Genomic DNA, 27,253 nt, shown 5'->3' with positions numbered 1-27,253 from the left:
CTTTCATAATTCTCTCAGCCACTATTTTACTTTCCTTGCCCCCCTCAAAACCACGTGTCGACGTAAATGGCAACGTTCCCGTAAGCTCCCTGCTTTCCACCGTGCGCGAGAGGCCCTGGGAGAGACGATGTTCCTTTTGGAAGCCTTTCTCCAGGCCTGGGCCTGCAGCCGGGCCGAGCTGCTGCTGCCGGAGCCTCCCTGCAGAGGGTGCTCGCTGCGGCACGCCCGGCGCCTCGGCAGCACCGCGTGTCAACGTAGGAAGAGAAAAAAGAGCAGAGCGGAGCGGGCAGCGCGCAGCCCTGGCGCCGGGCCAGGCACGACGGCCCCTCCGCCCCCCGGAACGGCCGGCAGCCCGGCGGCCGCCCCCGCCTCCGCGGCCACGATCTCGGCCTTTGCGGCGCTGACTCACGGAGCCGCCGCCGCACGACTCCGGCCTTTCACGCCGCGCCGTGAGTCACGGCTCCCGCCCCCGGCGGCAGGAGGGGCGGAGCGGCGGCGGCAGGGGGGCGGCCGAACCGCGTACAAAGCGGCGCCGCCGAGGTCACGGCGCCGGTGGTGGCGGCGGCGGCGGCGGCGGGGGAGCGGCATGGACGGAGCCGGGGCGCTGCTGGCCCGCTGCCCCGCCGCCGGGCTGGGCGTCACGGTGTGCGCCGCCGCCGCCGGGCTGCTGCTGTACCGCATAGCGCGGAGGTACGGGCCGGATCGGAGGGAGCGGCGGGCGGCGGCCGGATGAGGGCCCGGCGGCGGGAAGGATCCGCGCGGGGCGGCGGCGCGAGGGCCTCGTGGGCCGGGAAGGCGGCGGGAGGGGGAGCTGGGAAGAGGGGAAGAGGTTCCGCGTACCCGAGGCTCTGCCCGGTGAGGGGCTGGGCGTGTTTCCCGCGTTCCCGGGAATCGCTCCGTGTCTTTGTGTCCCGAGGAGTCGGCTGGGTGGGAGCCGCACTTTAAAAAATACTCCGAACGTCTTTCCTTCCTGCGGGACGTAGGATGTGTCGCAAGGATCGCCGGAGTCCCGGCGTTGGGTTTGGTTGTTAATGTGCTTCTGGTGCTCGGGACGAGGAGAGCGGTTTGCTTCCTGGGGGAAGGTGTGATCGCTGTAGGAGCAGAGCGCTGTGCCGTGCTGCGGGTTGGGAAGTCAGAATTATTTAGCGACCGCAGTTCTGTAGGCATTTTGTTCTGATATGCGTGCGGTGTTTCTGACCTTAGGACAAAATTAAACAGATCGGTTAAAGCCGAAGTTTGAAAAGCATCTAGAGAGAGTTCAGGGTGCGGGTTGCATGAAAGGTGTAGAGCTTAATTTTGCAGACTGTAATCTGGCACGGTCGGAATATGGGAATATACAGAACAAGAGGCATGTTAGACTGTAACAGAACGGGCTGTTCATCAGCTGAGTGCTGGGGTAAAAGAAGGCCTCACAGGCTCGTGGTGTGAACGATCCTGTCAGGTTTATGCTTCAAAACAGAAGCGTGCTTCTGTATCCACAACAAAACCCTTCATGTCTGCTCCATTGTGTTTTCAGTTTATATGACCGTATACAGCATCAGCGCTCTGTCAGCCTGTACGCAGGTATTGGTGTATTTAGTAAAGAGTGGCCTAAAGCAATCCGAAGTGAAGCAGGTAGCTGGTTTTGAGCCTGTTGACTCTGATGTGCCTTCGAGGCAAGAGGTGGAATTTGTGCTTAAGTTTGTCAAAATGTCTCTGGAATGGGAAGCATTTCTTACCAAGTCCTTGTCGAGCTGTAAATAGTTCTGTCACGTGATGCTGATAATTCTTTAGGGCTCTGCATTTGTTTTTCAGTCCCATTCCAGAGTTACTTTTTTGCCTTAGTTTAATGAGTTCTCCAGAGTCAGTAAGGTAGCAGCTTCGTAGGAGATGTGATGTTGCTTTTGCTGTTAGTGCAGTTTGGTTCCATTTTCAGAGCAAGTAAATACTATATAGGTAAGCACAAGGTGACTTTTCTGCAACTGCTTCTGCTCCCATAGAAAGGGAAATAAAATAAATCTGAACAATTTAGTGCAAAGCAGTGCTGCCGGAACTGCTAACATGTAGAGTTACACTGCGGTAACTGTGGCAGCATCCTACAGGGTTGCTTTCTTTACCAAGGCAGGAAAGGAGTTGATGTATACTCAGATAAGCAGGGCAGCTCCTTAAGGTTTACAAGTTTGGGCCTGAAAGAAAAACTCTGATGTGTTTGTGGTCTTCCTTTGAGATCACAGCTTTGCTACTGGCTTCTTAGGGGTTCTTGGAAGTCCTTTGCTGAGTTCAGACCTGCAACTGTAGTCATTTTTCCTTCATTTTTTGTGCCCCTCCTGATTGTTGGCTACTGACTTATTGCCAGGACCAATAGAGAGTACCTTGTGAGGGACTCTTTTCTGGGGCTGTTCTGGTCAGTGTGGCAGAGGCTGCTCATAGGAACCATCACTTGGATGCCTGCTGGAATCCAGACAGCTGGGATGCTTTTTTCACAATGGGTCGGCCCTGGAAGACCCCTTTTGACAGCACAGATTGGAATTGCAGCAGGTCAGTGAGTGCTACCCAGAAGCTGAGCTTCCCTGACTGAGCTGAACTCAGCATCAGGTTCATTGATGCAAAAACCCTATGCATAGAAAACAGTCCAAACCTGGCAATTTTTCCACCTTGTTAGGGTGTGTGTGCTACTAGATTTAAAGCTGGTACAGCAAACGTGCAGTAATTCAATTGCTGTTTGCTGCTCACATTTAACTTTGCAGGGTGGCTCTTTTGTCCAGGGAAGCTGATTCACGTTAATGCAGTGTTAGAATATAAACTCCTTGCAGGTGGTTTTCTTGCTGCTCTGTAAAGAATTGAGCACAGGTAGATTTTCATATAGGTTTTGCACTGCTTGTCTTCTCATAACGATGTCTGACTTCAGAAGCTCTGGTTTATGATGTTCAGTTGCTGTGTGGGTTCAGTGAAGGTGTGGGTAGTTGAACATCTTTCAGTCTGTATTTGAGAGTCACGCTTTTTTTTGTTGCTGTTGTTCAAGTCCTGCCCAGTTGCTAGAAAATTAGCACCCCACCTATGTGTTCTTGCCTCAGATGACCTTTTTTTCTTCTTTCTGTAACCAGACTTTTAAAATTATTTTTATTTTTTGCCTCACGTTTCTATGGCAACAGATTGCAGCATTACGAAAGGAAGGATTATTGCTTTTTATCCTAAATAATCTAGGATGTAGCAATTTCTTTTGCATACATTGTGTGAGTGAATGGCAGCTATTTAACCCTTGGTAGCACATCCTTAACTCCAAGCATGAGAAGAGGAATCCTCTTTGGTAAAGATGGAAGGGTCTTGAGTGTATTAACAGTTCAAATCCTGCTTTGCTACTTTTTTTCTGCTTTCCACCTTTGTTATCCATGAATTTAGTGCTTCTGTCTGTTCCATCGTGTCACAGAAGAGGGAAGTAGATAGAGGCTGAAGTACAGCATCTCTTCTTTTCACCAGTGCCAGAGGATGGCTCAACAAGGGACTGAGGCACTTTGCTCCAGTGCCTCTATTAGTTCAAGGAGCTGTGCTGTGACCTACATCTGAAGGTGGAATTTAGGTTGTGCTTGCTGTCAAAGTCTATGCTCAAGGCACAGTAGGATTTGTAGTAGGCTAGCATGCTAAATCCTTTGCATTATACGTTGACAGCTTTTAACTTAAGGTAGTGGGATGAAACTGGCACCACGAGGTGTTGCAGTCCATCCATTGCCTGGCTTTTTTACCTGGGTCTTCAGTAGTGACAGCTCAAGGGTAATGTGGACTAGCCACTTAATTTTCTGTGTTTCTTTTCTTTCTCTTCTTTCTCATGCCTGTCAGATTCAGTGGTTGTATTTTTATCTGAGAATGCTTACTGTTTTGAACCCCCTTGGCAATCAAGCAAAGAATTAAGTGGAGAACATTGATCTTAGGAGGGGCATGGGAGTGTACATCTATTTTGGGAAGAGAATCTGTCACCCTAGTAGCTCCAGCCATTTCCTTTCAGCATCTGGCAGGGAATCCTCTGTGCACTCTTTGTGACTTTGCAGGCTTCTTTTTGGTGCTTTGTTTCAAGTTTATCCTTGTAATTCATACTTAAACAGGATGCTCAAGGATTTGATGTTTTACAAACCAGATTTCAAGACGAGGTCTATGGAAATGGGAGCTGGGAAGAATCTTAATGATAGGCATCCAGCCGCAAGGGTGACTGCTGTGATAAAAGCCTGTGTAACTAAGGGAGAGCCACCTGCCTGTTTGGTTGCAGGGTTCCACATCACATTTCTTCAGCATTCAGGTGTTTCTGTACAGAACACTGCAAGAGCAGGGAATGTTTTAGAGGGCAAAGAGAAAGGAAGCTACTCCCAACCTGGCCATTTCAGCTCCTGCTGTTTGCTCTCTAGGCTCTCACTGAGCTGCCTTGCTCAGTTGATTTCAGTGCTGCTCTAGATGTTTGATGTTTGCCAGCAGCCCTGTCCCTTTGGGCACAGATCACTGTGTGGGGTCCTGTTGTTTTTTTTTTTCTGACTGGGCCAACTTTTAGCAAACATGCATCTGTCACAGCGGTGTATTTATGTGTGTGCCCTATATGGACACTCTCCTGTAAAAGCTGCCTGGCTCTCACAGCTTCACGGAGCTGGGCAGCAAATGGGGCAGGCAGCAGCTGGACCTGTCTGTCTGCACGGCCACCAAGGCCAGTCCCTGCTTGGGCTCTGCCTGAGCAGCTGCCTCTCTTGGAGGTGTGATTGTGGCAGGTTATGATTAAGTCCAGACAGCTGAGCTGTGTTGATGTGAAGCTTCCCCTTGGATATTGCTCCAGACTTGAAGACAAATGCAGAGCTTCTTGAGCAGACAGGCTCAAGGGCCAACGTACTGAGGTTTTTTGTTCAAACATTTGTCAAAACCTCTAATGGCACCATGTCACAGCTGTTTCTCTTGCAGTAACTGTTTAAAAACAACAACAACAAAACAAGGGATTTATGGTCCAGATGATTAGATTGGTCTTCATCTTTTCAGTTCCAGAATGTGAAAACTGGGGAAGGCCTGATGATTCCTCATTTCCTTCTTTTTAGCTTGAGCTGTTAGAAGAAACAGCTAATTACAGTGCCTGCACCTTGGGCTAATTTGATAAGCACTTGTCCTTGAAAAATTCCATCCTAATCAAGGCAGGTAGCACCGTAGCAGTGAGCTCACTTCCTGGGTTTCTGAATACCATCATACACAGTTTTTATGGACCATTCCCAGGATCTTGTATGTTAAGCAGATACTCTACTGAGCTCTTTGTGAATATGAATGCTGGTGATTATGAACATGACTTCTATTCCCAAATGTACCTCTGGAAAAGCTAGTGAAGTGGTTTATTCACAAGGTTGTTAATAAAGTTCTGGCATGTCCACAGTACTAGCACAAAGAGATATTAGCATCAGGCAGGAATTTATTTCTACTCTAATTGTTCTTCTTTTCGTTGCTGAAATAAGTACTGTGAGTCAGACAGTCAAACATACTGAATGGGAAGGTTGGCTGTTATTCCAGGCTCTCTTACGGTTCCCTGTTTGAAAGCCTTTGCTTTCCTTCACATCAGATCTGATGCTGATGCCTGACACGTTTCTGTTCCTAACAGGAAGAAGCCCACACATGTGACAGTGAACTGCTGGTTTTGTAATCAGGACACGGTGGTGCCGTATGGGAATCGCAACTGCTGGGACTGCCCCAACTGCGAGCAGTACAACGGCTTCCAGGAGGTACGTGATGAGCTGCCTGGAGGGTGGCTGGGGAGGTGCTCTTGGCTGAGTATCCAGCAGATTGACAGCTGGTGGCTCTGTGCTGAGCACCTACAACCAGCTGCTCAGTACACTTGTTCACACTTGAGAGAGCATCTGCGTGCACGGGGATGTGCTGACATGGAGTGGTGATGGCAAGGCCTTTGCCTTTTGAAGCAGGGCAAAAAAGTTTGTCATTTTCACCAGTATCTCTGAAGATTTTTATTTTTTTTTTAATATGGAATGATTATTTTTTTGTATTTTGGAATAGAGGAATTGTGTCCCATAGGGTGTCAAATTACAAGGCCTTTCTTAAACCAAAAGCCAACAACTGCTCACATTGGATGTATGGAACAGTGGATGAGGAGAAAATCTGAAGTGTTTTTATCTCTTTTTCACTTTTATTTTTGTTACTTAGTTATGGAGTACAGAGCTTGGAGGATTTTGTTGTCAGCTAGAGAACACCTAGCTTTGTTTTATACGATCTCACTTTTGTTTTTCCTCCTGGTTTCTTCTTGATTCTTTTCAGAATGGAGACTACAACAAGCCCATCCCCGCTCAGTACATGGAACACCTTAACCATGTTGTTTCAGGTGCTACAACTTTCTGTGATCCCACCAAACCACAGCAGTGGGTGAGCAGCCAAATTCTGCTTTGCAAGAAATGCAACAACCATCAAACTACGAAGATCAAACAGCTCGCTTCATTCTCACCGAGGGAGGAGGTGAGTCTTGGTTAGGGGCTGGCATCATGGAAGAACGTTCATCCTTTGCTTTCCACGTGGCAGGGCCGTGTGTCTTTTGTGGCCCTTCATCTACAGAGCCATAGAATGCCTTGGGTTGGAAGGGACCCAAAGGACCATCCAGTTCCAGCCCCTCTGCCATGTGCTTTGCTGGGGGCAAAGGCTAGTCTAGTTTTCTGTCTTATCATCTGTGTTCACGAGATGTGAACAAAAACAGCAGAACTGGCTATAGAAAAATTGGCCACAAATTGGGGATTCCCATAAGAACAACAGAAGCTTTCTGTGAGTGCTGTATGTGTCTCTTCTGGTATATGGAGGCTTGGTGAGCTATATGGGAAGCTGGCTGTATGGCTTGCCTCCAGCTTAGTCATTCTTCAGATCTAGTTTCAGGACTTTTTCTGGCGTCTGGAAGCATGCCTCATTCATGTGTCACAAGTGAGCATAATGACTGATAAGGGATCTGCAGCGCTCACCTACTTGTTTGTTTTTTCCTATCATCAGGGCAAATATGATGAGGAGATTGAGGTGTATAAGCACCATCTGGAGCAGACCTACAAACTGTGTCGTCCATGCCAGGCTGCTGTGGAATATTACATAAAGCATCAGAATCGGCAGCTGCGGGCTCTGCTGCTCAGCCACCACTTCAAACGCCGTGAGACAGACAAGACCTATACTCAGGTATGTGGCAGGAGAGAGGAGGGACTTTAGGGGAAAGTACAGAAAAATCAGTGCCTCTGCACCTGAATTTATAGCTGGGGGATATATCAGTGCTGGTGGCTGCCATGGGACTTTCTAAATTGGACTATGGATGCTTAGCAGAAGTTTAGAAAGATGTGGAATAGTTTGCACAGATACTCCCTGATGTTAATTTGATCTTTCTGTCTTGTTGGTGTCATTTAGGAGATTGCCTGAAATGCAATCATGAAAGAGTGGAATTGGAACGGTAGGACAGGCAGAAAAGGGGAGATAGGGAAGCTAAGTCATGAGTACAGTGCAGGAAACTACAGAGTTCAGGAAAAAAAGAAATAAGTATGATGGAAGGTGATCTATGACCTCTTTGGCTCAGTGCCCAGCAGACCTTGGCTTCTGCTTGTAGTTCTGCTCTTTGCTACCCTACCACGTCCCATCCAGCATCAGTCCAGTACAGAGATGGACAAGGACAGAACTGTTCAGTAAACCATACAGTCTAAGTAAAGCACCATTTCAAAACCTTACTGCATTTTTTTTTCAGCTTCTAACAAGAAGTTTTTCCCTTCCTCTGCAGAATTTGTGTTCATCTTCCTCCACTACTTCCATAACTACACCAGCTCAGGTGATATTTCTGCGGTTCTTGGCCTTCCTCAGCTGTGCATTCCTGGTTCTGTTGGCCTTGTATGGATCAGGCGACCCCTTCTCGCTCAATGCTGCAGTCCCTGCTCCTGTCTCTTCTAGTCCAGCATCTGTTCAGAACAGGACTGGCACCAGCTCACATGCAGACTTGGGAAATGACACTTCCATAACGGTGGCAGGCTGGCAGGAGCTGCTCCACATGCTCCCAGAACAGATGGTGGAGAACCTGAGCGCTGCATGGGATTACGGGAAGAATCATCAGATGGCGCTTGCTGTTCTTGGGTTGTTCACCTGCCTGCTAGCAATGTTCTTGGCTGGGCGGATCAGGTGGGTGTGCTCTTTACTGCTGTTCCAACTCAAGAAAAACTGCATTGGCAGTTTTGTCTTGACTCAGTGAGACATGGGGCAGCCCCAGAATGGCAAACGTAGCAATAGTACTGGCTGGCACTGTTCTCCGTGTTCTTCTTTGGGTTTCTAGCAAGTTTAACAGCAGAGCTTACTTCTTTTCTATGCCTTGATTCATTCCTTTTAAGCTGGAATTACAGTGAATGGAAAGTTCCCAGTGCAACTGTGTCATCTGCTGGAGAGTAAAACTAATCTGTTGGGGGTACTTAGCACAGCAGTGGGAAAGGCTGGGGGTGATACATCCCACAGCACATGGCCTGCTCAGCCTTTGAACTTTCCCCATTCTTTCCCCAGCTTTTCCCTTCCCACCCCTTCCTCACAGCTATGGGATGGGATTTGTTGAAGTTTCAGCTCTTACCTTGTATCTTCACTGCTTGTTTTTGGTTTTTTTGACATTGCAGGCTCCGAAGAATTGATGCATTTGCTTCAGTCTTGTGGTTCATAGTGATGAGCCTGCATTTAGCTGAGAGATACCTGAAGATGGAAACACCCAGCTGGCTAGATACAGCCAAATTTGGCACCACGTCCCTATGCTGCTTGGTGGGCTTCACTGCAGCAGTGGCAACGCGGAAATCAACGGGCCAGCGGAGATACCGGCCCCGAAGGTCAGAGCCAGAGCAGTGACGCTGGGGGAAGGAGGAAAAAAGCCTTATGAACTCTGTGCGACTGGTGCTTCTCTCTCCTCCTTTTATTTTCTCTCCCTTTTATTATTATTTTTTTAATTAGAAAAGCAGTGAAGATCTTTCCTTCTTTTATATATTTATATATATATTTTTTTCCTGCCATCCTTGCTTCCCACTGTGTTAGCTTCTTGGAGCATTCCCACTGCTGGTGCTAGCCAAGGAAGCTTCTCCTGCTGCATCCCTTCTCCCTTCCTTCTGAATCCTACGTCAGCAGTGCAAATATCCAACCTTCCCAAAGCCACTTCTTCCAGCAACTGCTTCACAAACTGCTCCATAAATGCAGACTCCTTCCCATCCTGCTTCTCCAGCCAAAGAGATTCTGGCTTCTCCTGTCCTTCTGGTTCTTCTCACTGCCTGTCCATCCTTAGCCAGTCACAGAGGAATCCTCTTCCTTGATACTCAATGAGGCCTGGGCCACATTCAATTTCTGATGGTGCTGGTCGCTTTAATTTCAAACTGATGGAAACTTGCCTCTGGATTCTGAGTCCTCCTGGCGTGTGCTGTAGTAACGCTGCATGGTGTGTGGGCATGCAAGGAGGGGACATGTAGTCCATAACATTGTTCTTCTTGCCTTCCACTGTGTAGCATCACTTAACTGCATGCTGTCTTGCTCTGCCATTCTTCTGGGATTCCTATCTTAAATGAAAAGGAGTCTTGAAGTCCTTTTGACTGGAACTCCAATAATTTATTTTAAAGGGTGCTTTAAAAGGTTATGTAGCTCAGAGTGTCTTGGTTAGATATCTGAAAATATTTTAGGCTTAATTTTCAGCTCTACCAGTGGCTGTTGTTTTCTGTGCTAGTCTTCTTTGTTTGGGTTGTTTTCTTTTTTGTAAGAGGAGCCTCTGTGTAAAAGCACAACTGGATGAAGCTGTGTTCCTCTACTCCTGTAGCCTTAGAAAGAGAAGGTATACAGTATTGCAACGCTGTGCTGTGCTATATGGCTGACTTCTGCTGTATGTCACTGCTTATCCAGTTAATGTTTTACTTAAAAAGAAATGCAGGTTCTTGAGAACACAGGAGGATATGCTGTAGTGAGGGGTGGGAGCTTCTGCTGCAGGACCCGTAGCAATAGAAATGGATTATGTTTGTTACTGGAGGGAATGTGGGGTGTCTTAGTGGAAGTTGGCATTGGTACTAATGCACCGAAAGAACGGGGCCTGGACATTGTAACTTCTGAATTGAGAGCCTAGCAGTCCTCTGCTGAAAGCTTGGATGGCTGGGTTACTGCATTCCCAGAATGAAGCTTGAGCTTGTTGGGTCCTTGATGGGTAAGCAGTCTGATTATCTTGTGCATTTTTTTGTAAGGCACTCCGCTGATTTTCCCATCTGAATTCAGGTCTTGCAGTTGGAGGTGGGCTTTCTAGAGAAAACAGCACTGTCCCAGGAAATCTGCTATTATATTCAGAATAGCAGGCAGGACATGCCATGGTGATAGTCTGATAAGTTAGCTGGATGTCTTGATCTTCCTATGCATAAACTCTAAAATAATCAGAATGGAGCTCTCACTGTGAAGTTTCTGCATCTCCCACTGAAAGATCCAGATGCTCCTGGATACTGGAGATGCAGGTGAAATGCTAAGAACACTATTTAAGGAAACAAAATATGTTTCATAGCTTTCATAGTTATTGTTCTTCAAGCCAATATGCACTGTGAAAGCACAAATGTAGCACTAACAAAAAACTCTGTAGAGATCCATTGGCAGTAAGCCAGGTGAGCTGAGTGTGTCATGGGCAGGTACAGCTCCTGGATGAAAGCCTTTGTGCCTGGAACATAGCAGCTGGCATTGGAAGGGGACATGGGAACCTATTTCCCATGCGTGCTCTCCTTTAGAAATAGTTTTAATGGTGCCTTCAAACAACTGCTGTATCCACCTCCAAGCCAGCACAACACCTTTCTCCATTCTGGTGCTCACAAACGATGCTGTTCAGGTGGCTGCTTATTTACATGTGCACAAAAGGGAACCAGCATCTTCGGAGCCTGGTTCTGCCCTTCTGTTTCCTGGTGCTTTGCAGTCCCCACCCAAAGGCTTTGTCTTCCACCTCCAAACTCCAGTTTTCCTTGTTCCAGTCTCAGGCTTCTAAAATGCTGAATAACAACTACTGTGTCTTATTTTCCATGAGAGCAATGGATACTTATTGAGTTTAGAGTTCCTCTAAAGTAAGTACTTACAAGGAGCCACGGGAGTTCATCAAAGCAGGAAAAAAAGCCTGAAATATGCACAGTCCTTAGTACTGACTTAGACTTCTGTAGTCACTCTGGCTCCTTTTTCTCACTATTAGGAGATTTAGTAGGAAGTGTGCCTTAAAAATCTGGTGTCTGTACCAGACCACAGGCTCCTCTGTCCTGTCAGCTGGTGGAAGAAGGGAGCAGTATTAATAAAGACAGCAGTAGGCTGGTGAAAAGATAGAAATAGCAAACAACTGCATATATTTTTGTAGATAGATGGTTTACCACTGTCTGCTCAGCCTTCCCTCCAGTGCAGTGATCACTGCAATGTTTTCAGACCTTGAAAACTCCTTACTGCAGCTGTCCTTCCAACACAATTTTCCTGCCGTCATCTTCTCTTCTGAGAGTCTCTTCAGGTGGACAAATCCACCTACTGAAATGGATGGTGGAACCAAATCCAGTGCCAGCTCTGTCATTCTCTAAACTACCTGCATGAAAGACCTAGATGACCTTATGTCCATTATTGAAATAAGACCTCTGGCCTTTTTTCTGCTCCCTTCTTTCTCTTCAGTATTTCCAGTTTTTAAAATGAAATGTGGGAAGGTACTCATTTATATTAAGTTGTGATTGTCTTGTGCGTTTGCATGTAGAACTTGAAGGTTCCTTCTAGCATGTGAGATTGCAAGCAGTTGGTCTTGCAGAGGTAAACAGTTTCCCCTTGCTGCTCTGCTGCTGGGTATATCCAAACAGTGGGAGGAACCATGCTTTTAGAAGAGGAAAAAAGGGTGAGGTGAGGGAAAGTAGCTGACAAGTTGTTGAGGTATGTGGGAATGGTCTCAGTAACATCATGCCTGGTTTCTAATGGCAAGGTCCTTTTCTTTAGAAGGAATAAAATTAATCTGAATCTTCTTGCCCTGTAGCAGGGAAACTTGGTGGCAGCACCCAAAGGTGCTGGTCAGCCTCTTCAGAAATTTTACTTTCAGGAGCTGAAAGGGCTGTGTCAGGTCCTATTTCTTGTGGCCCCATAAGTCTGAGAAGCTGTTCTCTTCTTTTTAGCAGAATGTAATTTTTTTCTTTCAATTTAAATATGCTCTGTATTTGCGCTCTGAGCTCTGGCACTTTTTACACTTATTCTGTTGTTTTGCATCATTCTTCTGTGCCTGATCCTTTCTCTTACTCTCTTGCCTTTTTTCCCATGCAGTGGTATGATGGAATGGGGGGGAGCTGTGCCCAAAATCTCTTGAGCAGGCAGTAGAACTGGGGGAAGGAGTGGGGTTTGTACCGTGAAGCCCAAATAATATTACTTAAAAGAATATTTGAGGCAAGAACTCTTTGTCTTCACTTTATTCAAATTAATACAAGTGAAGTATGCTTACAGGTTGCAGTAATGTTGCATGTCAGAACACCAGAAAACTGCTTCGTTCTGTGGCCAGCCTGTACAACTGAAGCCTTGGTCTCTGCGGTGCTTTCTTCACCTTACAATTGAAGAATTGTTGGACTCTTAATTGGAAAAACTTTTAAAGCAAAACAAAATAACAAAGCAGATGTTGGAGTGTGACTCCTCATGCCAAAGAAGCTGTCTTTGCTTCAGACTTGAGCTTATTTTCCCAGTATTTGGTGCCTGAGCAAGTTGGTGCAGCTGCTGCTTCTAAAAACGAAAAACCTCAAAGCGTTAGGAACAAATATGCAGCAATTGCATTTCTGGTCTCTTAGAAGTTCTCTTTTTGCCTTGCTTACATGTTTTGTTGGGCTGATGGAATAGGAGGAGAGGGAAGCAAGAAAGAAAAGGATGTTTGTTTTCCCAGTGGTTTATAAACTGCTAATATTAGATCTGTACCAGTTGTGTCCTTGGAGCTCCTCCTTAGACGTTTAGGTCTGAAGAAGATGATTTTCAGTTATCTTATTTTAACAGTTTTACTGCTAACTCTTTCTGGAAAATATAGAACTCTAGTTAAGGAAACTATTGCTGCCTTTTCTGACACTGTTCCTACAGTACCTGATTTCAATGCCAAATAGACTCTTCTAAACAATATGCCATGCTGTAGCTTCTGTAAGGAAGGTGCTTTACCAATCTCGTGTCCTGGCCTTGGGGTTCTGTTAAGAAATAGCTCAGCAGTTAGAAATGCCATCTGACTGTGGCAGATTTCTTTCCCCTTCAGGCTCCAGCAGAAGGAAGTGCATGCCAGCAGCTCAGTCATTCTGGTGCAAACCCCACATCTGAGCATGGTGTCACTGTCCTTGCAAGTCTGAGATGTTGATTTGCATGACACATTTCCTTCTGCTGAGGGAAATAATAGCTACCAAAGGGCTGGTAACATACAAAGAAACCACTGATAAGAAATCATCCAGAACCACTTGGTTGGTGCTTTGAGCCTCTTGTGTTCACTTGGAGTATTTATATTTCGAGCTACAGAGAAACAGGTGGTAAGTCACCTGTGGTCACCAGATACAGCTCTGTTGCCTAAGGGTTCTCCCAGCCATGCAGGCTAGAGGATGCCAACACCATAACTCAGCAGAATCAGAGGGTATTGGGCCCCCAAAGCCTCTCATTTTAGGTGCTGCTTTTTGACCCTGGCCTTATGCTGTTGTCTGAACCAGAGGATGGGGACTACAGAGTGGAGCTGAGCTGGTGAGGAACTCTTAGTATGTGCCTCACTTAAAATCAAGCCTGCTCCAGCCCAACATGGCTGACTCTCTTAGCTCGTATGGCGGCCGTGCCTGGCCTTCCAGCTCCAAAACACCTCGTGCCCTGCTCAGCAGAGTGAGATGCATAAAGGGCTCAAGGTGATTTTATTAAGTGCCTTTCTCTGGATGAACTTTCTGACAACACTACTTTGCTCTGCTTCAGTGGAACTGTTGCAGCTGCAGCTTGGGACAGCAATGCCTGCACGTCTGGCAGGCTCGTGCTTTTGTCCTGCATTTACCACCAGTGAGTGTGGGTGGGAATATGAACGTACTTGGAATATACTCTTGGATTTTCATTGACTCTGCAGACACTATGAGGGTTGAAGTGAGAACCCAAAGCTAGCACCTGAGTAAGTATCTCTGCTGCTGCTGCTTTTGGTCTTCCTGAAGCCCTCCCTGATATCTGTGCATGCCAACTGACCCCTTCCTGACCTTTTACAATTTTAGGTACCCTATATTTATATTCCTTTCTTTCTCATGACTTCTCCTTTCCTACGTCTGTGTTTTGCATGCCCTAGTGAACTGAGCTTGGGTGTGTCAAAGGGTGAGGACAGGAGAGGAATGTAGAAATGGTGTAGTAGTGTTTTATTTTAACTTCAGTATTTTTTGAGTAAGCTGAAATGATGTGAAGCTAATAATCATGCTTAAATACTGTAGAAGTCATGTATGGATGTATTGTGGTCAAATTATTTATACTTATATAAACTGATCAAATTAATAGCTGGTTTCATTACTCCAGACTGACTCTGCTTGTGAAAGTGGGGAGCTGCAGAACATGGCTTTCAGGTTTTAAATAGCTGCCGTTGAACTTGTGTGATCTCGCGTGTAAACTTGTCAGTTCTTTCCAGGTGTGCCATCACCTGCATGTGCACCTAAAGCTCCTTTGAGACTCAGCAAATGCTCTCACGTGAAAGGGGCAGTACTCAGTCCTGAAGCGTACCAGGAGTACCCTGTAAAGCCTCATATGGGACCAAAGCTATCGAGTACGCAGGCAGGGAAGAGGTCCTCTGAACCTTCTAATTTTGCCAATGTCTGTGTTTTGCAGACATGGAATGTGCACACACCTTCGTGCCACCAGATGGGGGGGGGGGGCTCAAATTGATGCCAAACATCACATCTGTATTCCAAAAGGTATCAGTGCAGGACCTGGCAGCTGGAGCCTTTTCAGCTGCAGTTCATCCCTCCCTTTTCACCTAAAGCAGAGTGACAAGTAGGAGAAAACAATTCTTAGACTGAGCAGATGAAATTCCTGGCTCTGTTCCGGCATCAAAATCTTAATGTATTTGGGACCTGTGCTTTCTCAACATTATTGTCCCTGCGTGCCTGTTTTTTATTCGCCATATCGCTCTTTACTCCTGATTCTATCGCTTTGACCGGAGGCACAGGATATGGAACTGGCTGGTGGCCTGATGTAATGCAGCAGAACAGACAAGTGGCTGTGCATCAGCTTACAGAAACTTGCTTGTTTTGCAGCTAGCAATGAGCAAGGCAGCAGTGAGCTGCTTCTGCAGTCTGTGCAGCAGCAGTCTTGCTGTCTGCAGTACGTAGTGCAGTTACACAGGGACAGCTTGTAGGTAAATTATGATGGGAACTTGATTCCAAAGGAAACATTTTACCTAATGATTGACAAGTGGTACCCTGACTGATTCCAGGCAAACCAGCCTGGATACATGCAGCAAGCTGCCTGACTCTTCACGTTACCTGTTAGCGTGAAGGGACCCATTTATAGTCTGTAGTCTGACCTGACCCATGCTCTCTCTCTATCCTGTGGGTGGTGCAGCATATCTGCAGTTAAAATGTGAATTAAAAACACATGCTAACTTTGGTAGGAGGGGGAGATACTGGGAGAGAGGAGGCTGTACGGGCAGGAGGTGCTTCTTCAGGGCAGTGTACTGTCCCATGCCATGTAATGCACTTCTTTAATTTTCTGTTGTTTTTTTTCTTTTTCTCAAGTATCTGTGTAGAGGAATTGTGCCCAACTGTCTAGTAACGCTGTGATCATTGTAAACACTAATTAAGATACCGATTTTTGATGTTCTCAATACTAAGTTCTGAAATAAATGGCTTCCGGGCCCTATTTCCACAAATCATCTGACTCCAGAGCCTTTTTTTTCCCCCCTCTTCCTTTCTTGGTTACTTTTTCCACTTGCCAGAGCCACTTTATCATGTACACAAATGGCTTGGAGAAATGCAGTCATCTGAGAGCAAAAGACTGTGATCTGACTGTTCCTGCCCTATTGACCCTCTTGATTTTCTTGCTTTATTCCATTTGCTTCTGGAAGTTTTAGTTCTCCTGACCAATCTCATCCATCCCATGACAGCACCCCTGCCTCTTAGCAGCATCTAGTTCTCTTGGCACAACGGTAGCAAACACTAGAGAAGAGTGCATAGAGAAGGATGAGAGTTTTGTGCATGTTGCAGGAATTTATTCAGAGTAGAGCTGCACGTAAGCCATTCGTGGTCAGCCTTTAATCCTAAGGTACTGTGCTATCCTTAAGATTGTCCAACTCTTCCTTGGTAAAAATAGAAAAGTAGTTTTCTGGATGATGAATTGGCTGCCCAGAGAATTGGACGGCACTAACATGCTGAGGTTGAGATTTGGGGTTGTTGAGTAGAAGAGGCTTTGGAAGTCCAATCCAAAAAAGTAAAAATGCTACTGACAAGATTGTAGTTGGAAGTGATGAAAGACTGTAATGTATCCCACTCTCTTTCAGTGAAAAGCAGCCAAAAGTCAGTAAGTCAGAAATGCTGTTCTGTGCAGCAGGGAGCTGTGTAAAGTTGGATCCTTTTGCACAAGAGTAGGAAAGGCACAAAGTTAGGAAAAAAGAGTGATGTTCACAAGTGATGCTCTGATTTGACCTTTCATAGACACTGTGAGTGGCAGATATTGCTGAGATGAGCTGTATCCGTTCTGACCTGCACTTCTTATTTCCTTTCAAATCCGTTTTCCCTCTTGGAGGTCAGTATGTCAGTATGTATCCATTTGCTGTTCATGTCTGTATGTGTGGTGAGGCAAATGTCTCTGGATGTGCACCCAAGGACTCTCTGCACGTTTGCGAAGCGTGACACCCTTCCCAGGTCCTCTGGAACCTGAAGAGGTTGGGCACTTTCTGCTGCAAGATTGACGAGTTCCTAGCTGCTGTTAAAGGCATGGCCTGCTTGCAAGCACCAGAGGCTGATGGGCTCAGATGTTGTTCAGCCTGATTAAGCTGGTCGGGATTGTTGATGTCTGCCTCATACTAGCAGATAAGTAGTTTTATAAGGTATTTTAAATTACGATCTTAAATCTGAACTGCTTCTGCGTGCACTAGCACTGTGTAACATCACTGCATCACATCTCTCATCTCCATGAGAGTGGCACGTGCGTAAATCATCTGACAGCACTGAGATGTATTCCTCCACTCCCTGTCTTACTACTGGCTTTTCTCTGACAGATGAAAAACCAGGTTTCTGTTCTCATCTGTCTCAGTGTTTTCATCAGAAGTGAGATTAAACCTCCAAATGTTGCTGTTTGATTACAGGCTGCAAAGTCTGGTATCTCCATTTAAAAATGTACCCGTATATTCCCTTCATATTCTGTTAGTACTTCGTCATTGCTTATTTGACAAGAGTATTGCCTGTTTCTAATTAAAGAACCTCAAGGGGAGGTTCTTTTTCATGTATGTCACTCAGTTGTTAAAATGTAAAACAAAGTTCCCATGCTTTCAGCATTTCACCCTTCTTAAAACAATAATTTAGAGGCTATGAGAACACAAGTGAGACTCCAAAGCAGATTCTGCTGGGGTAATGTGATGAATGGAACCGCACTCATGGGTACTGATGTGTCTGCGAGGAGGAATGGGAAGAAGGTAGAAATCGGTGTCATTTTGTGAGAGATGGTTCACTTTGGGCTGATCCTTAAATCGTGAACCACTGCAAAGGTACAGCACGAAATCTGAGTATCAGAAGTTAACTGCAAATTTATTTGCATGTTAACTGTATGCTGTGGCAGTCTGACTGCAACAACTGCATTAAATGCCCAGTCCTGTCAGATGGTTGTATTACCAGTAGAAGTTAGAGGTACTTAAAAACCAAGCTAACTGATGCAGGTTCTTTAAGTGCATTTTGTCTCTCATCTTGTGTTCTCAGGTTGGTATCACTGTTTTACAGCTCCCTCCTTTCACTTGCAAAGAACCTATGGAAACAAAGATCTAGGAATACAGTTGCCATTACTATTGCCAATTTGAAAGTTCCCCAGAGGCTGTGATAGAGATGGTGTTTTGTACATTAGAAGTGAGACACTGTTTGGAGAGTGTGCTGCAGGAGCATGGTTCCCTCTGCATGACTATAATGGTACATATTAGTGGTTAATTGTGATATATGAAGAAAGGAAAATTTAATGGCTTCGGCCTCAGTTTAGGGTTGAGAAAGCCAGGTTTGTGTCTCCGTTCTATTGTAGGGTTTTTGTGTGACCCTGGACAAGTTCCTTAGCTTCTTTTTGCTTCTTCCTATCTGTAAGATGATGGTGATGAGTCCAACAGAAATATAACAAAGGCAATTGTATCAAAGGGGCCTGAATGCTGGCTTTAAAATGGAAATGTGCCTAAATCTTTATCTAACTGTTCATAAAAACACTCTCCTCTGTGCTGGCGTCAGAGGTAAGATACTGATTCTGGTTTGTAAAGACAAGCAGATAACTGCTTGTTTCCCACAGACACAAGATTTCTAAGTATGTAATTTACGTATGCATATAGCAAATATCAAGTACACTCTGTTATTGATGTTCTGTGCATTAGGACTTTGTAAAACATTCTGATGATTTATATCAGAGTGATTTTCTCAGGGGAGAAGTCTAAGGACCTCAGATACTAAACTGTCCCACCATTTATTCCAGCCTGTATTGCAGAACAGGTCAGTGCACAATTTAAGTAAGGTTGAGCATTTCTTCCTTCCCCAGTTGCAAAGGTATAGAAATGTGCCCATAAACTCAAAGCATTCTGTATCTTGTACTCCTGCACCGAAAAATTAATGCAAACTTAGGAACACACCCAAGTTTTCCTAGGCTAGAATACAACCACCATTGTAGTTCTGGTCCAAAAAAATCCCATAAATTCTTTTCTGTTCTATTTAGGTTGTTGCATTCTGGGTCTCCTGGTTATAACTGAGAGAGGGAGTTACTGGAACCTATCCATTCCTAAATGCTTGTCGTGCCTGTCATTTGCAGGTACTTCTCCGGGGATTCATTCACTCTGTTTCCCAATGGCACTGGGGCTGGCTTCCCTTCCTCTACTACGTCTCTCTTTGTCCCAACACCACCCAGTATTCTCCAGCTGACAAACCAGCAGCTCTTCAGGTCCCCACGCAGAACTTCTTCTTCCTCTCTTCCTGGACGTCTCAACAGAGCACTCTCTCTGGGTACCATCCCCTCCTTGGCCAGAGCAGGTAAGGCAAGGGAAAGAAGGAACCCGTTACATTTAGATTCTTTTCACTCCAAATATTCTGGGGGAGAGTCACTTATTTTATTTTTAGAGACTGTTGGGCAGATCTGTTCCACTGCAGCTGGGAAAAGGTCATTATTCTGACTCTGGTATTTAGTCTCCTTAGGAAAATGGAGACTTTTTTTCTTGCCTAAACTTAGAACCCCTCCCCTTCTGAGGTTGATGACAAGATGAAGCAGTTACCTTTTTCAAGGATAGACCCCTGGTAGCTGAGCCATGTAGGTTCAAGCTATTTTGTTTTTGCTTTTTAGATTCTGGCTACTTGTTCAGTGGAAGTCGACCAGCCTCACAGTCATCTCAGTCCAAGGAATCTCCCACATCAGGTAATGCACTGAGGCTTCTGAACAACCATCTCTGCAGGATTTGCAGTGCGTGGATTGAAACATGGGATCCCAGTTTAATTCTTTCCTCCCTGCTCACATCCCGGTGAAAGCACTGATGAAAATACTGCAGAGATAGTTCCTACTAAGATTGAGATTGCATTAAAATAAGACCTGGGTATTCTTCTCCGTGGGAGAGCTCACACTGAAATCAGTGAGACGAAGCAAGGATCCCTTTTCTACTCTATATGTAGCTGAGATTGCTTTGAAATGAGACTTAAAATTATTCTTAGGGCAACTCTTCTGTTTTGCTTTCCTTCCCTAGCCCACAGAGCTGGTAATTTAGCTATGCTGTCTGCTCTGCCCTTTTGAACCTGTCTGTTGCAGTCATGATCCCAGATGGATCATGGGCTGTTAGTGCTGCTGCAAATGCAGCAAACTAGTATACCTTATCCTTGAATGTACCAAATGTGTGTGGAATTTCTCTGTGTTTTGCAATGTGTGAGAGAGAGAAACTGAATGAATTATGAATTTTAGTACAAGGTTTGTTGGTTGTTTGCGATTCCTGTTCTCTCTTCCTTAACAGTTGTTAAAGAAAACTGTGCCTCTTTTATCGGACTTGTGATCTCTTTTCTCTTCTGGGGTATTTCCATTTCAGAGCACTTCTCCCTGCTGTCAGCCAGCTGTGCTCCCTCACGCATCCCCTCTCCAGCACCATCAGTGGCTGGCTCTGTGACTTCCAGCTCAGGTTCCTTGCGGTACCGCCGGCCGCTCATCAGCCCTGCCCGACTGAACCTGAAAGGACAGAAGCTGCTGCTTTTCCCATCTCAGAATGAGGCCCTGCTCACCCCAACCAGCTCAGAGGCGCACACCCACTCAGACAGCAACATCTTTACAACTGAGCTGTCCTCGTTTCCGAAAAAGAACCTCAGCGAGCGGGGAATGCATGGTATGCTGGCAGCCTGCTGCACTCCTGGAAATGCATTTGTAGGATAGAGTTGGATTGCAAATAAAGTCATGCATCATCTAGGCCGTACGGTAGATGGGAAACCTTTAGGGAAGACTCAGGTGGTGATGATTATTAGGCTACCAAAGCTCCCTTATGAATTCACTGGCCTGGAGAACCACTATTCTGCCAGAGCAGATGTCCTGTTCTCACTGAGTGGTGCCACAGGAATACCCTGCCACCGCCCTCAGCCTTGTTTGGTAAGTCCTTTAACCACGGTTCTGGTGATGCTGACATGGACAACTTATGAAACAAATTTGGCCTTTGTTCCCAGCTCCAATCCTCAATCTTTTCATGATTTTACCAGGCAAGCGTTCGTTACTCACAACCACCTTTAGGCTGCTAAACTGTACTGCTTTTGACTTCCGCCGGTGCCTTCTGAATTTTTATATCTCTTTTTGCAGATATGAGATCTGCCGTGGAAGGAGGCAGTATTTGCAGCAATAATTCCATCAGAAAGGAGGATCACTCATCACACTCATCTACCTGTGTGGTAGATACAACTACCAAAGGGGAAGATTTGGTGGGCTGGAGAGGTAAGTGCAAGTCTCATGGGCACTTCACTGTGCCTATGAGGGCAACTGAGATCTTTCCTGTGGTAGTGATCTGATCTTAAGGTGAAAGAAATAAGTAGCAAAAGCAGTTCCTCTCTGCTATTTTAAGCCCTTAACAAGATTATTCCTATTCTTTGGGCTGTTTGAAGAGTAGTGATAGTCAGAGTGTTCAACTGGGACAGAGGGCAAGGGGTGGGGATGTGGGTGTTCAGAAGAGGGATAAGATGAAAATAGAGCTAAGGAGTGCAGTGGAATCTTTCCTAACAGGAAAAGTGCTTCAGAAATTTCTGCTTACAGTGAAAACACTGGGCAAAGAGAGAATGCTGCATGTGTTCTCTGTTATTTATCTCATCAGTTCTTTTAACACCTCCTCCTACTGTTCCTTTCTCTCTTTGTATTCTCCTTTTCCACCAAGGTCATTTTGGTAACTCCGCTCTCCGAGGTCTGCTGGCAGTGAGTCTGACTCTCAATGCTATCTTCACATCAGCCTATGTCTACCGGAGCCTGCGCTGATTTGTGCCAGCACTTCCTTTCTTACTGGTCCCACCTGCTTCCAAGAAGACTCCTTGACCAGATGAATTCAACCACGGTTTCATCTCTAATGGCCGTGCCACTGGTGCATGCTGTTGGTTTTCTTTGTTTTGTGTTTTTATAACGACTGTTTAGTCAGCTGTCATGACAAGGAACCCTATTGGCTGCTGCCATCACTTCCAGGATTGTCCCTGGAGGTGAGCAGAACTCTCAGAAAGCCCTAGTTCAAAGCCAGAGGCTGTTCAAATGTTCCATACGCTTTCTTTCAAATGAACTGATCTGAGACATGAGCCTGAAAAGGTGTAAGCTGCACTGTAAGGAATGTCCCCTCAGCTCTTTGTCCTGACATACTAACCTCATGCTGACGGTGCTGTTAAAACTAGAATTAGAACAAATGAGCTGAGGAGGGCACGGCATAGTAGTTGGTGCTGGGCTTTGTCTACAGTAACAGCATTCTCAGCCTCTTTGGTCAGTGGTTCCTCTTTTCCCTTTCATTTGACACTCTCTTCTCAATTATCCATGAACTTTTCTTTGGTTGTCTGATCACATTGGTTACCCTGACTGCTCTGTCATATTTCTTGCATCTTATATGACCGTGTGCTTCCACCCAGGCTCTGCCCTGAGGCTACTCTCACCAACTCCCATTCTGATCTTATTGGTTCCCAGAAACTTCTCTGGTGCATACCTCCAACCAGTGCTGTTGTAGAGATGTACAAATCCAAAACAGGCATCCTTTTGTGGTCTGCATTAGAAAGACAAAACCTAAATTTTATTTTGTGTAGGAGACATTAATTCTGTTGTAATAAGAAGGGATCCCCACTTGAAGGGCTTTAGCTCCCAACTCCAGCTGTGGTGTTTTCACTGAAGCAGGAGTTGCATAGCTTGTTCTTGCTGTAAATTGCATGTATCTGCTGGGAGGTACTTGAGGAGCTGTCTGACTGTATGCGTTGTGTTAAACTGGCTCCTCTATCTGATACTGGGATTTGCAAAGTAATTATTTAAGATATTTCATAAATAAATACCACGGTGCTCTTAGTGAGAGATGCCAGAGCTGCTTCTGGACAGTGCAGCTTTCTGGAAAGATAGTTTTTCTAACCCAAAGAAAGTAGCGTTAGGTTCTCAAAAGCAGCTTATAATTTGAGTGCTTCCACTTCTGGGTGAGTCATCAGCATGGCTTAGAGTTCAGGGGCCATGTAGAGCATCATGCTGAGCACTCAAAATTGTTTAATACAAAAAAACCACAAAAAAACAATCTTTATGCCTTGATTCTTAAATCCCAAATACAGAGAGGAGAACTACCAACATGCCAAGGATACCTGGTGAAAAGAGAGCCAACTGGCATATTAGCTGTGTATTTTCTGAAACAGGACTCACACTGTTAAGAGGTTTTTTTTTATTGTCTCTTCCTTTGGTCTCCTTTACCTCAAATATCCTTTCTCTTTCCTTTCTCTTCATCCCATTGTCCTGTGTTTGCATCTTGAATTACAGTTAACCTTCCTGTGTCTTCCTCTTGGTCCTGATTTTGTTCCCTTTATTGCACTCTTGCACGTGCACAGAAACACAGCATCTCTCTGCTGATAATTCTCTGCCCTACCCTGAAATTCACACCCTGGAGTGATGATCACCCTTCCTTTCACTTAATTTTTTTACTTGCATGTTTTATTGAGATCCTACCACAGCCTCACTTAGTCCCTCACATGAGCCAGGCCCTTATCATGTAACAAAGTGAGCAGGGCTTTAGTGCTGCTGATTCAAACTCTGCAAAATTAAACCTCTCTTTGTCTCTTCCATTTCTTCCTGCACTGTTTTAGCAGTCCACTTCCAGCCACTGCTCCCCATCCTCCCTTGTTAGTGAGGCTAGTTGCTGCCTACTCTGCATCTTACATGCAGAGGACAGACCTCTGGCCATGCACTCATTGAGAGACTGCAGAGACCTGAGTGCCAGCACCCCTGTGCAGAGGTGTAGATCCAGGATGAATACCTGCAGCACAAATAACTGGATGTGCTGCAGGTTGATGGTTAATTCTTTTGTAACTTGCATGAATTGTTACTTATAGCTGAACCTGACCCACAGCGTTGCTGTTATGAGCTTTTTATCCCCTTTATAGACTTGTGCAGGCTCACACAAGCATGTGTATAGGAAAGATGCTAGCAAACCAACATAGAAGCTTCTCCTTAGACCTGTGCTGTTTGCATTTGATGTTGTCCAGGTGTAATGTGTGACATCCCATTTGTGGATCCTTGTCCTGACTTCCAGCATACCCAGGGGCTGCCTATGCAGAGACAAGCCTGCCAGAAAATACAGTGGTTTTGCTTTTTATTATGCTGACAGAAGTGCACTGTGACTTCATGTATGCAAACTTCCTACTTTCACCTCCCAGTCTGCGCTGAGTTCGTTTACCATCACACTCACCTGGGGCCCAAGTTGGTCTCTGTCTCTACCAGATTGCAATATAGAAATTCCCCTCCTTTCCAGCAACGAAGGAGCTGCACCCTCTGAATGCACCTCTTGTTGCCCAGAGCAGGAACGCTTTAAGCTGTTACTGCACTTCTGAATCCACTCACTGAAGCTGTTCTTAGATGAGCATTTGGAGACCTTGTCCAAAGCAATATAAAGACTTTGGATTTTATTGCTGAAGAGGGAAGACAACCAACTTTCTCATTCTGGTGCTAGAATACTCTCCAGTGGTGCTTTCACAGATGTGAAGCCTTTGCTTGAGTAGTACACAAGAGTATATGTTTGTATGTGTGTGTGTGCATATGTATGACAACATTTGGAGGGTTTCTTCGTTTTGAAAGATCTGAACCCACGTTTGTCTTTATATTGTTGGCCTTAATCTAGCTCCTAGATACTGTGTCTATCTTGCTGCTGTTTTCTGTATGAAGCTGGTTTGGAGGAGAGGAAAGATCATCTGGTTCCCCTGTAAAATACTGTTGACTGGTGATGCTAATCTTCATACAGTGTTATTTGGGGGTGAAATTTTATTTTTCTAACGTTTTTCCTACTGTAAAAAACTGTTGGAGTGTTTGGAACTGAAAAGATCGTTATGAAATGGACTGTCTGATAAAGATTTTAGTGCTACTTAATAAAAACCACAATCAATCTTAAGGTGGAACATAAATGAGCTCCATTTCCATTCTCTGCCTTCCTCGGAACATTGTACTTCTTTGGGTGTGGGCTTGTTAGTTACGTTATGAGACTTGGCGAGGACTTTTAATGATTTTGTTGTTCTGAATTAGGAAGGATTTGGATTCTAGAACCTTGTTCCAGTTCTGCAGCCTGGGTTCGGTTTGGCAGATGCCATAGATGTTATACACACACCTATTTGATGGGACGGATGGAACGAGTTGCTGATTTCTGAAAGTCATCACATCTTTTACCTGAAAGCTTAGACATGAAGTTGGTCACTGTGGCAATGTGGTAAAACTTACTGCTGGCATCCATAGGCCAGATTCACTGGAATTTTGCCTGTCTGCTCAAGCAACAAATTCAGCTTGTGAATGTTTTGTTCTCACTCTCTTCTTGGGTAGTGGGAACATCTTTAAATGCTGCTGAACTGCCTGGGTTCCTTTAAACAAGGCAGCTGAAATGGAGGGCTTGCGTTGCCTGTGGATGCTGCTATGTTCTTTTTCTTCCAAGTACCATTCCAGGAAATAACTGTGGTCTTAACCTCTATCACACACATCTGTTAGAAGGCTACAAAGGGCCAGTTTGGCCAATGAGAGTTAAATTTTAATTATATATATATATATACATACACACACGTGTGTGTGTGTATATATGTACATGAATATATGCACATTGCAACAGAGAGTAATCATCACTGTTTTGAATGGAATTGGTATCTAGAGAGGGTGTGGAGGACAATTTTGAGTCCTAAACTTTATTTCCTGTGACAGAAACGCTGTATGTCTTGTATGTGTACTTGTTTGGGGAGCTCTGACACTGTACAGTTTAGTTAAATTGTACTCCAGGGGGAGAAACTGTTCCTCGGAGGTTTTTAGTTCATACTTTGTGTTTAAAGAGGAATATTTTTCTTTAAAAAATAAAAATGGAAAAAATTTTCACTTTATAATGATTTGATTTCTTGGGGAGCTGAGTGTTTTTTGGGGGGCAGGGAGATGCTATTTGGGTTCGTGTGTGTGTCTGTGGTCAGATTGGCTTTGATCTCTTTGCTCTGATGAGATCTGAAATGATAAGTGTTACACTTTGAAAGCTTTCCTTCAGCTAAAGCAAAGTCATCTCCTGCTGTAACTTCTCAGGTGCTGCTGCACCTCTGTAAGGCGTTGCTGTCTTGAGCTCACAGAGGATAGGGACTGCCTTTAGTGTTCCTGTTTCCTTGGAGCCCTGATCTTGACCGATGGCTGTAGGGTGGCCTGGTACCATCTCACACAAAACCACACAGCATTTCCTGTATTTTGGCAGACAGAGGGTGGAATAAAGGGACTCTGAATGCCGGTGCTTTGTCCTGCTCCAGTCATCCTCCAAACGTGTACAGTCAGTGAGAAACCCAAGAGGAACGTTCGTATGCATATAAGCTGAGAATGACAGACTGAGCATTTTCCTTCTCTTCCTCAGCTCTGTGCTACAACTTTTGGAGAAGAGGAATTGGTGCCACCCAGACCAGTGAGCCGTGAGTTCGTTTATCCATTTATTAACAGCGAGCAAAGAAAGGAGGGCTTATTAACCAGTAATCAGTGGCTAAGGCAGGGAACTGCCGTCCAACCGGGAGTTCTTTACAGACACGCTTGGACGCATCGGGTGTCCGGCGGCGGCAGCGCTGCGCTCTGCTCAGCTGCTGCGGGTGGCGAACGGACCCGGCGTGGATCTGAATCCACGAATCCCGGCGTGCGGCTCGATGGCCCCGATGTGCCCGGAGGTGAACGGCCCCAGCCCCGCGTTCCCCCCTGTGACCCCGTGCCCCCGCGCTGCCCGCCGCACCTGCCGCCCTCGCCCTCTGCCGCGCTTGGGTTTGCCGAGGGAACGCGCCGTCCTGACCCGCCCGCGACCCCCAGCCGCTCCGGGGATGGGGCGGGGAGGGAAGGAAAAGGGCTCGGGGGAGCGCGAGGGACAGAAGCGGCGGTGCCATGGGGGACGAGGCGCAGCTCCCCTCGGGCAGCCCGGCCCTGCAGAAGCCGCCTTACACCTACGCTGCTCTCATCGCCATGGCCATCCGGGCCAGCCCCGAGCAGCGCCTGCCGCTCAGCGGCATCTACAGCTACGTCTCGGGCCGCTTTCCCTATTACCGCCGCGGCCCTAAGGGCTGGCAGAACGGCATCCGCCACAACCTCAGCCTCAACCCCTGCTTCCTCCGCCTGCCCCGCCGCTCCGGCGCCCCGCACCGCGGCGGCGAATGGGCTCTGGATCCCGCTTTCCAGGACGCGTTCCCGGGGGACGATCGCCGCCGCCGCCGCCGCTCGATCCAACCTCCGCCGCCGCTCCCCTGCTGTCCGTGCGCTGCCCGCCCCGCTCTGCCCCGCGGCTGCCGCTGCTCCGAGCCGCCCGCCTGGAGCCCGCCCTGCCGCGCCGGTGCCCGACAAGCGCTGCTCACCTGGAGCCCGTCCTGCTTCCCGGGCTGCCAACGAGGGCCGCCCGCCTGGAGCCCGCCCTGCTGCCCGCCCTGCT

At 46.2% G+C, this 27,253-nt stretch overlaps 1 protein-coding gene across 1 annotated transcript; it reads left to right on the top strand.

Annotated features, from left to right (window-relative positions):
- Nucleotides 1–586: 586 nt before the first annotated feature.
- On the top strand, nt 587–21,609 carry TMEM201 (transmembrane protein 201; the record flags this gene model as incomplete). The annotated part of the gene is made up of 11 exons (XM_079545404.1): nt 587–690; nt 5,591–5,711; nt 6,259–6,453; nt 6,973–7,149; nt 7,736–8,127; nt 8,607–8,810; nt 18,943–19,160; nt 19,468–19,539; nt 20,195–20,485; nt 20,947–21,078; nt 21,512–21,609. 11 exons carry the CDS (start codon nt 587–589, stop codon nt 21,607–21,609), a joined length of 2,004 nt encoding a protein of 667 aa, XP_079401530.1.
- Nucleotides 21,610–27,253: the final 5,644 nt, after the last annotated feature.

This window comes from Tetrao urogallus (genome assembly GCF_951394365.1).
Source record: "Tetrao urogallus genome assembly, chromosome: 21".
Taxonomy (NCBI): Eukaryota; Metazoa; Chordata; class Aves; order Galliformes; family Phasianidae; genus Tetrao; species Tetrao urogallus.
This window is presented reverse-complemented; position numbering and strand designations above follow the sequence as displayed.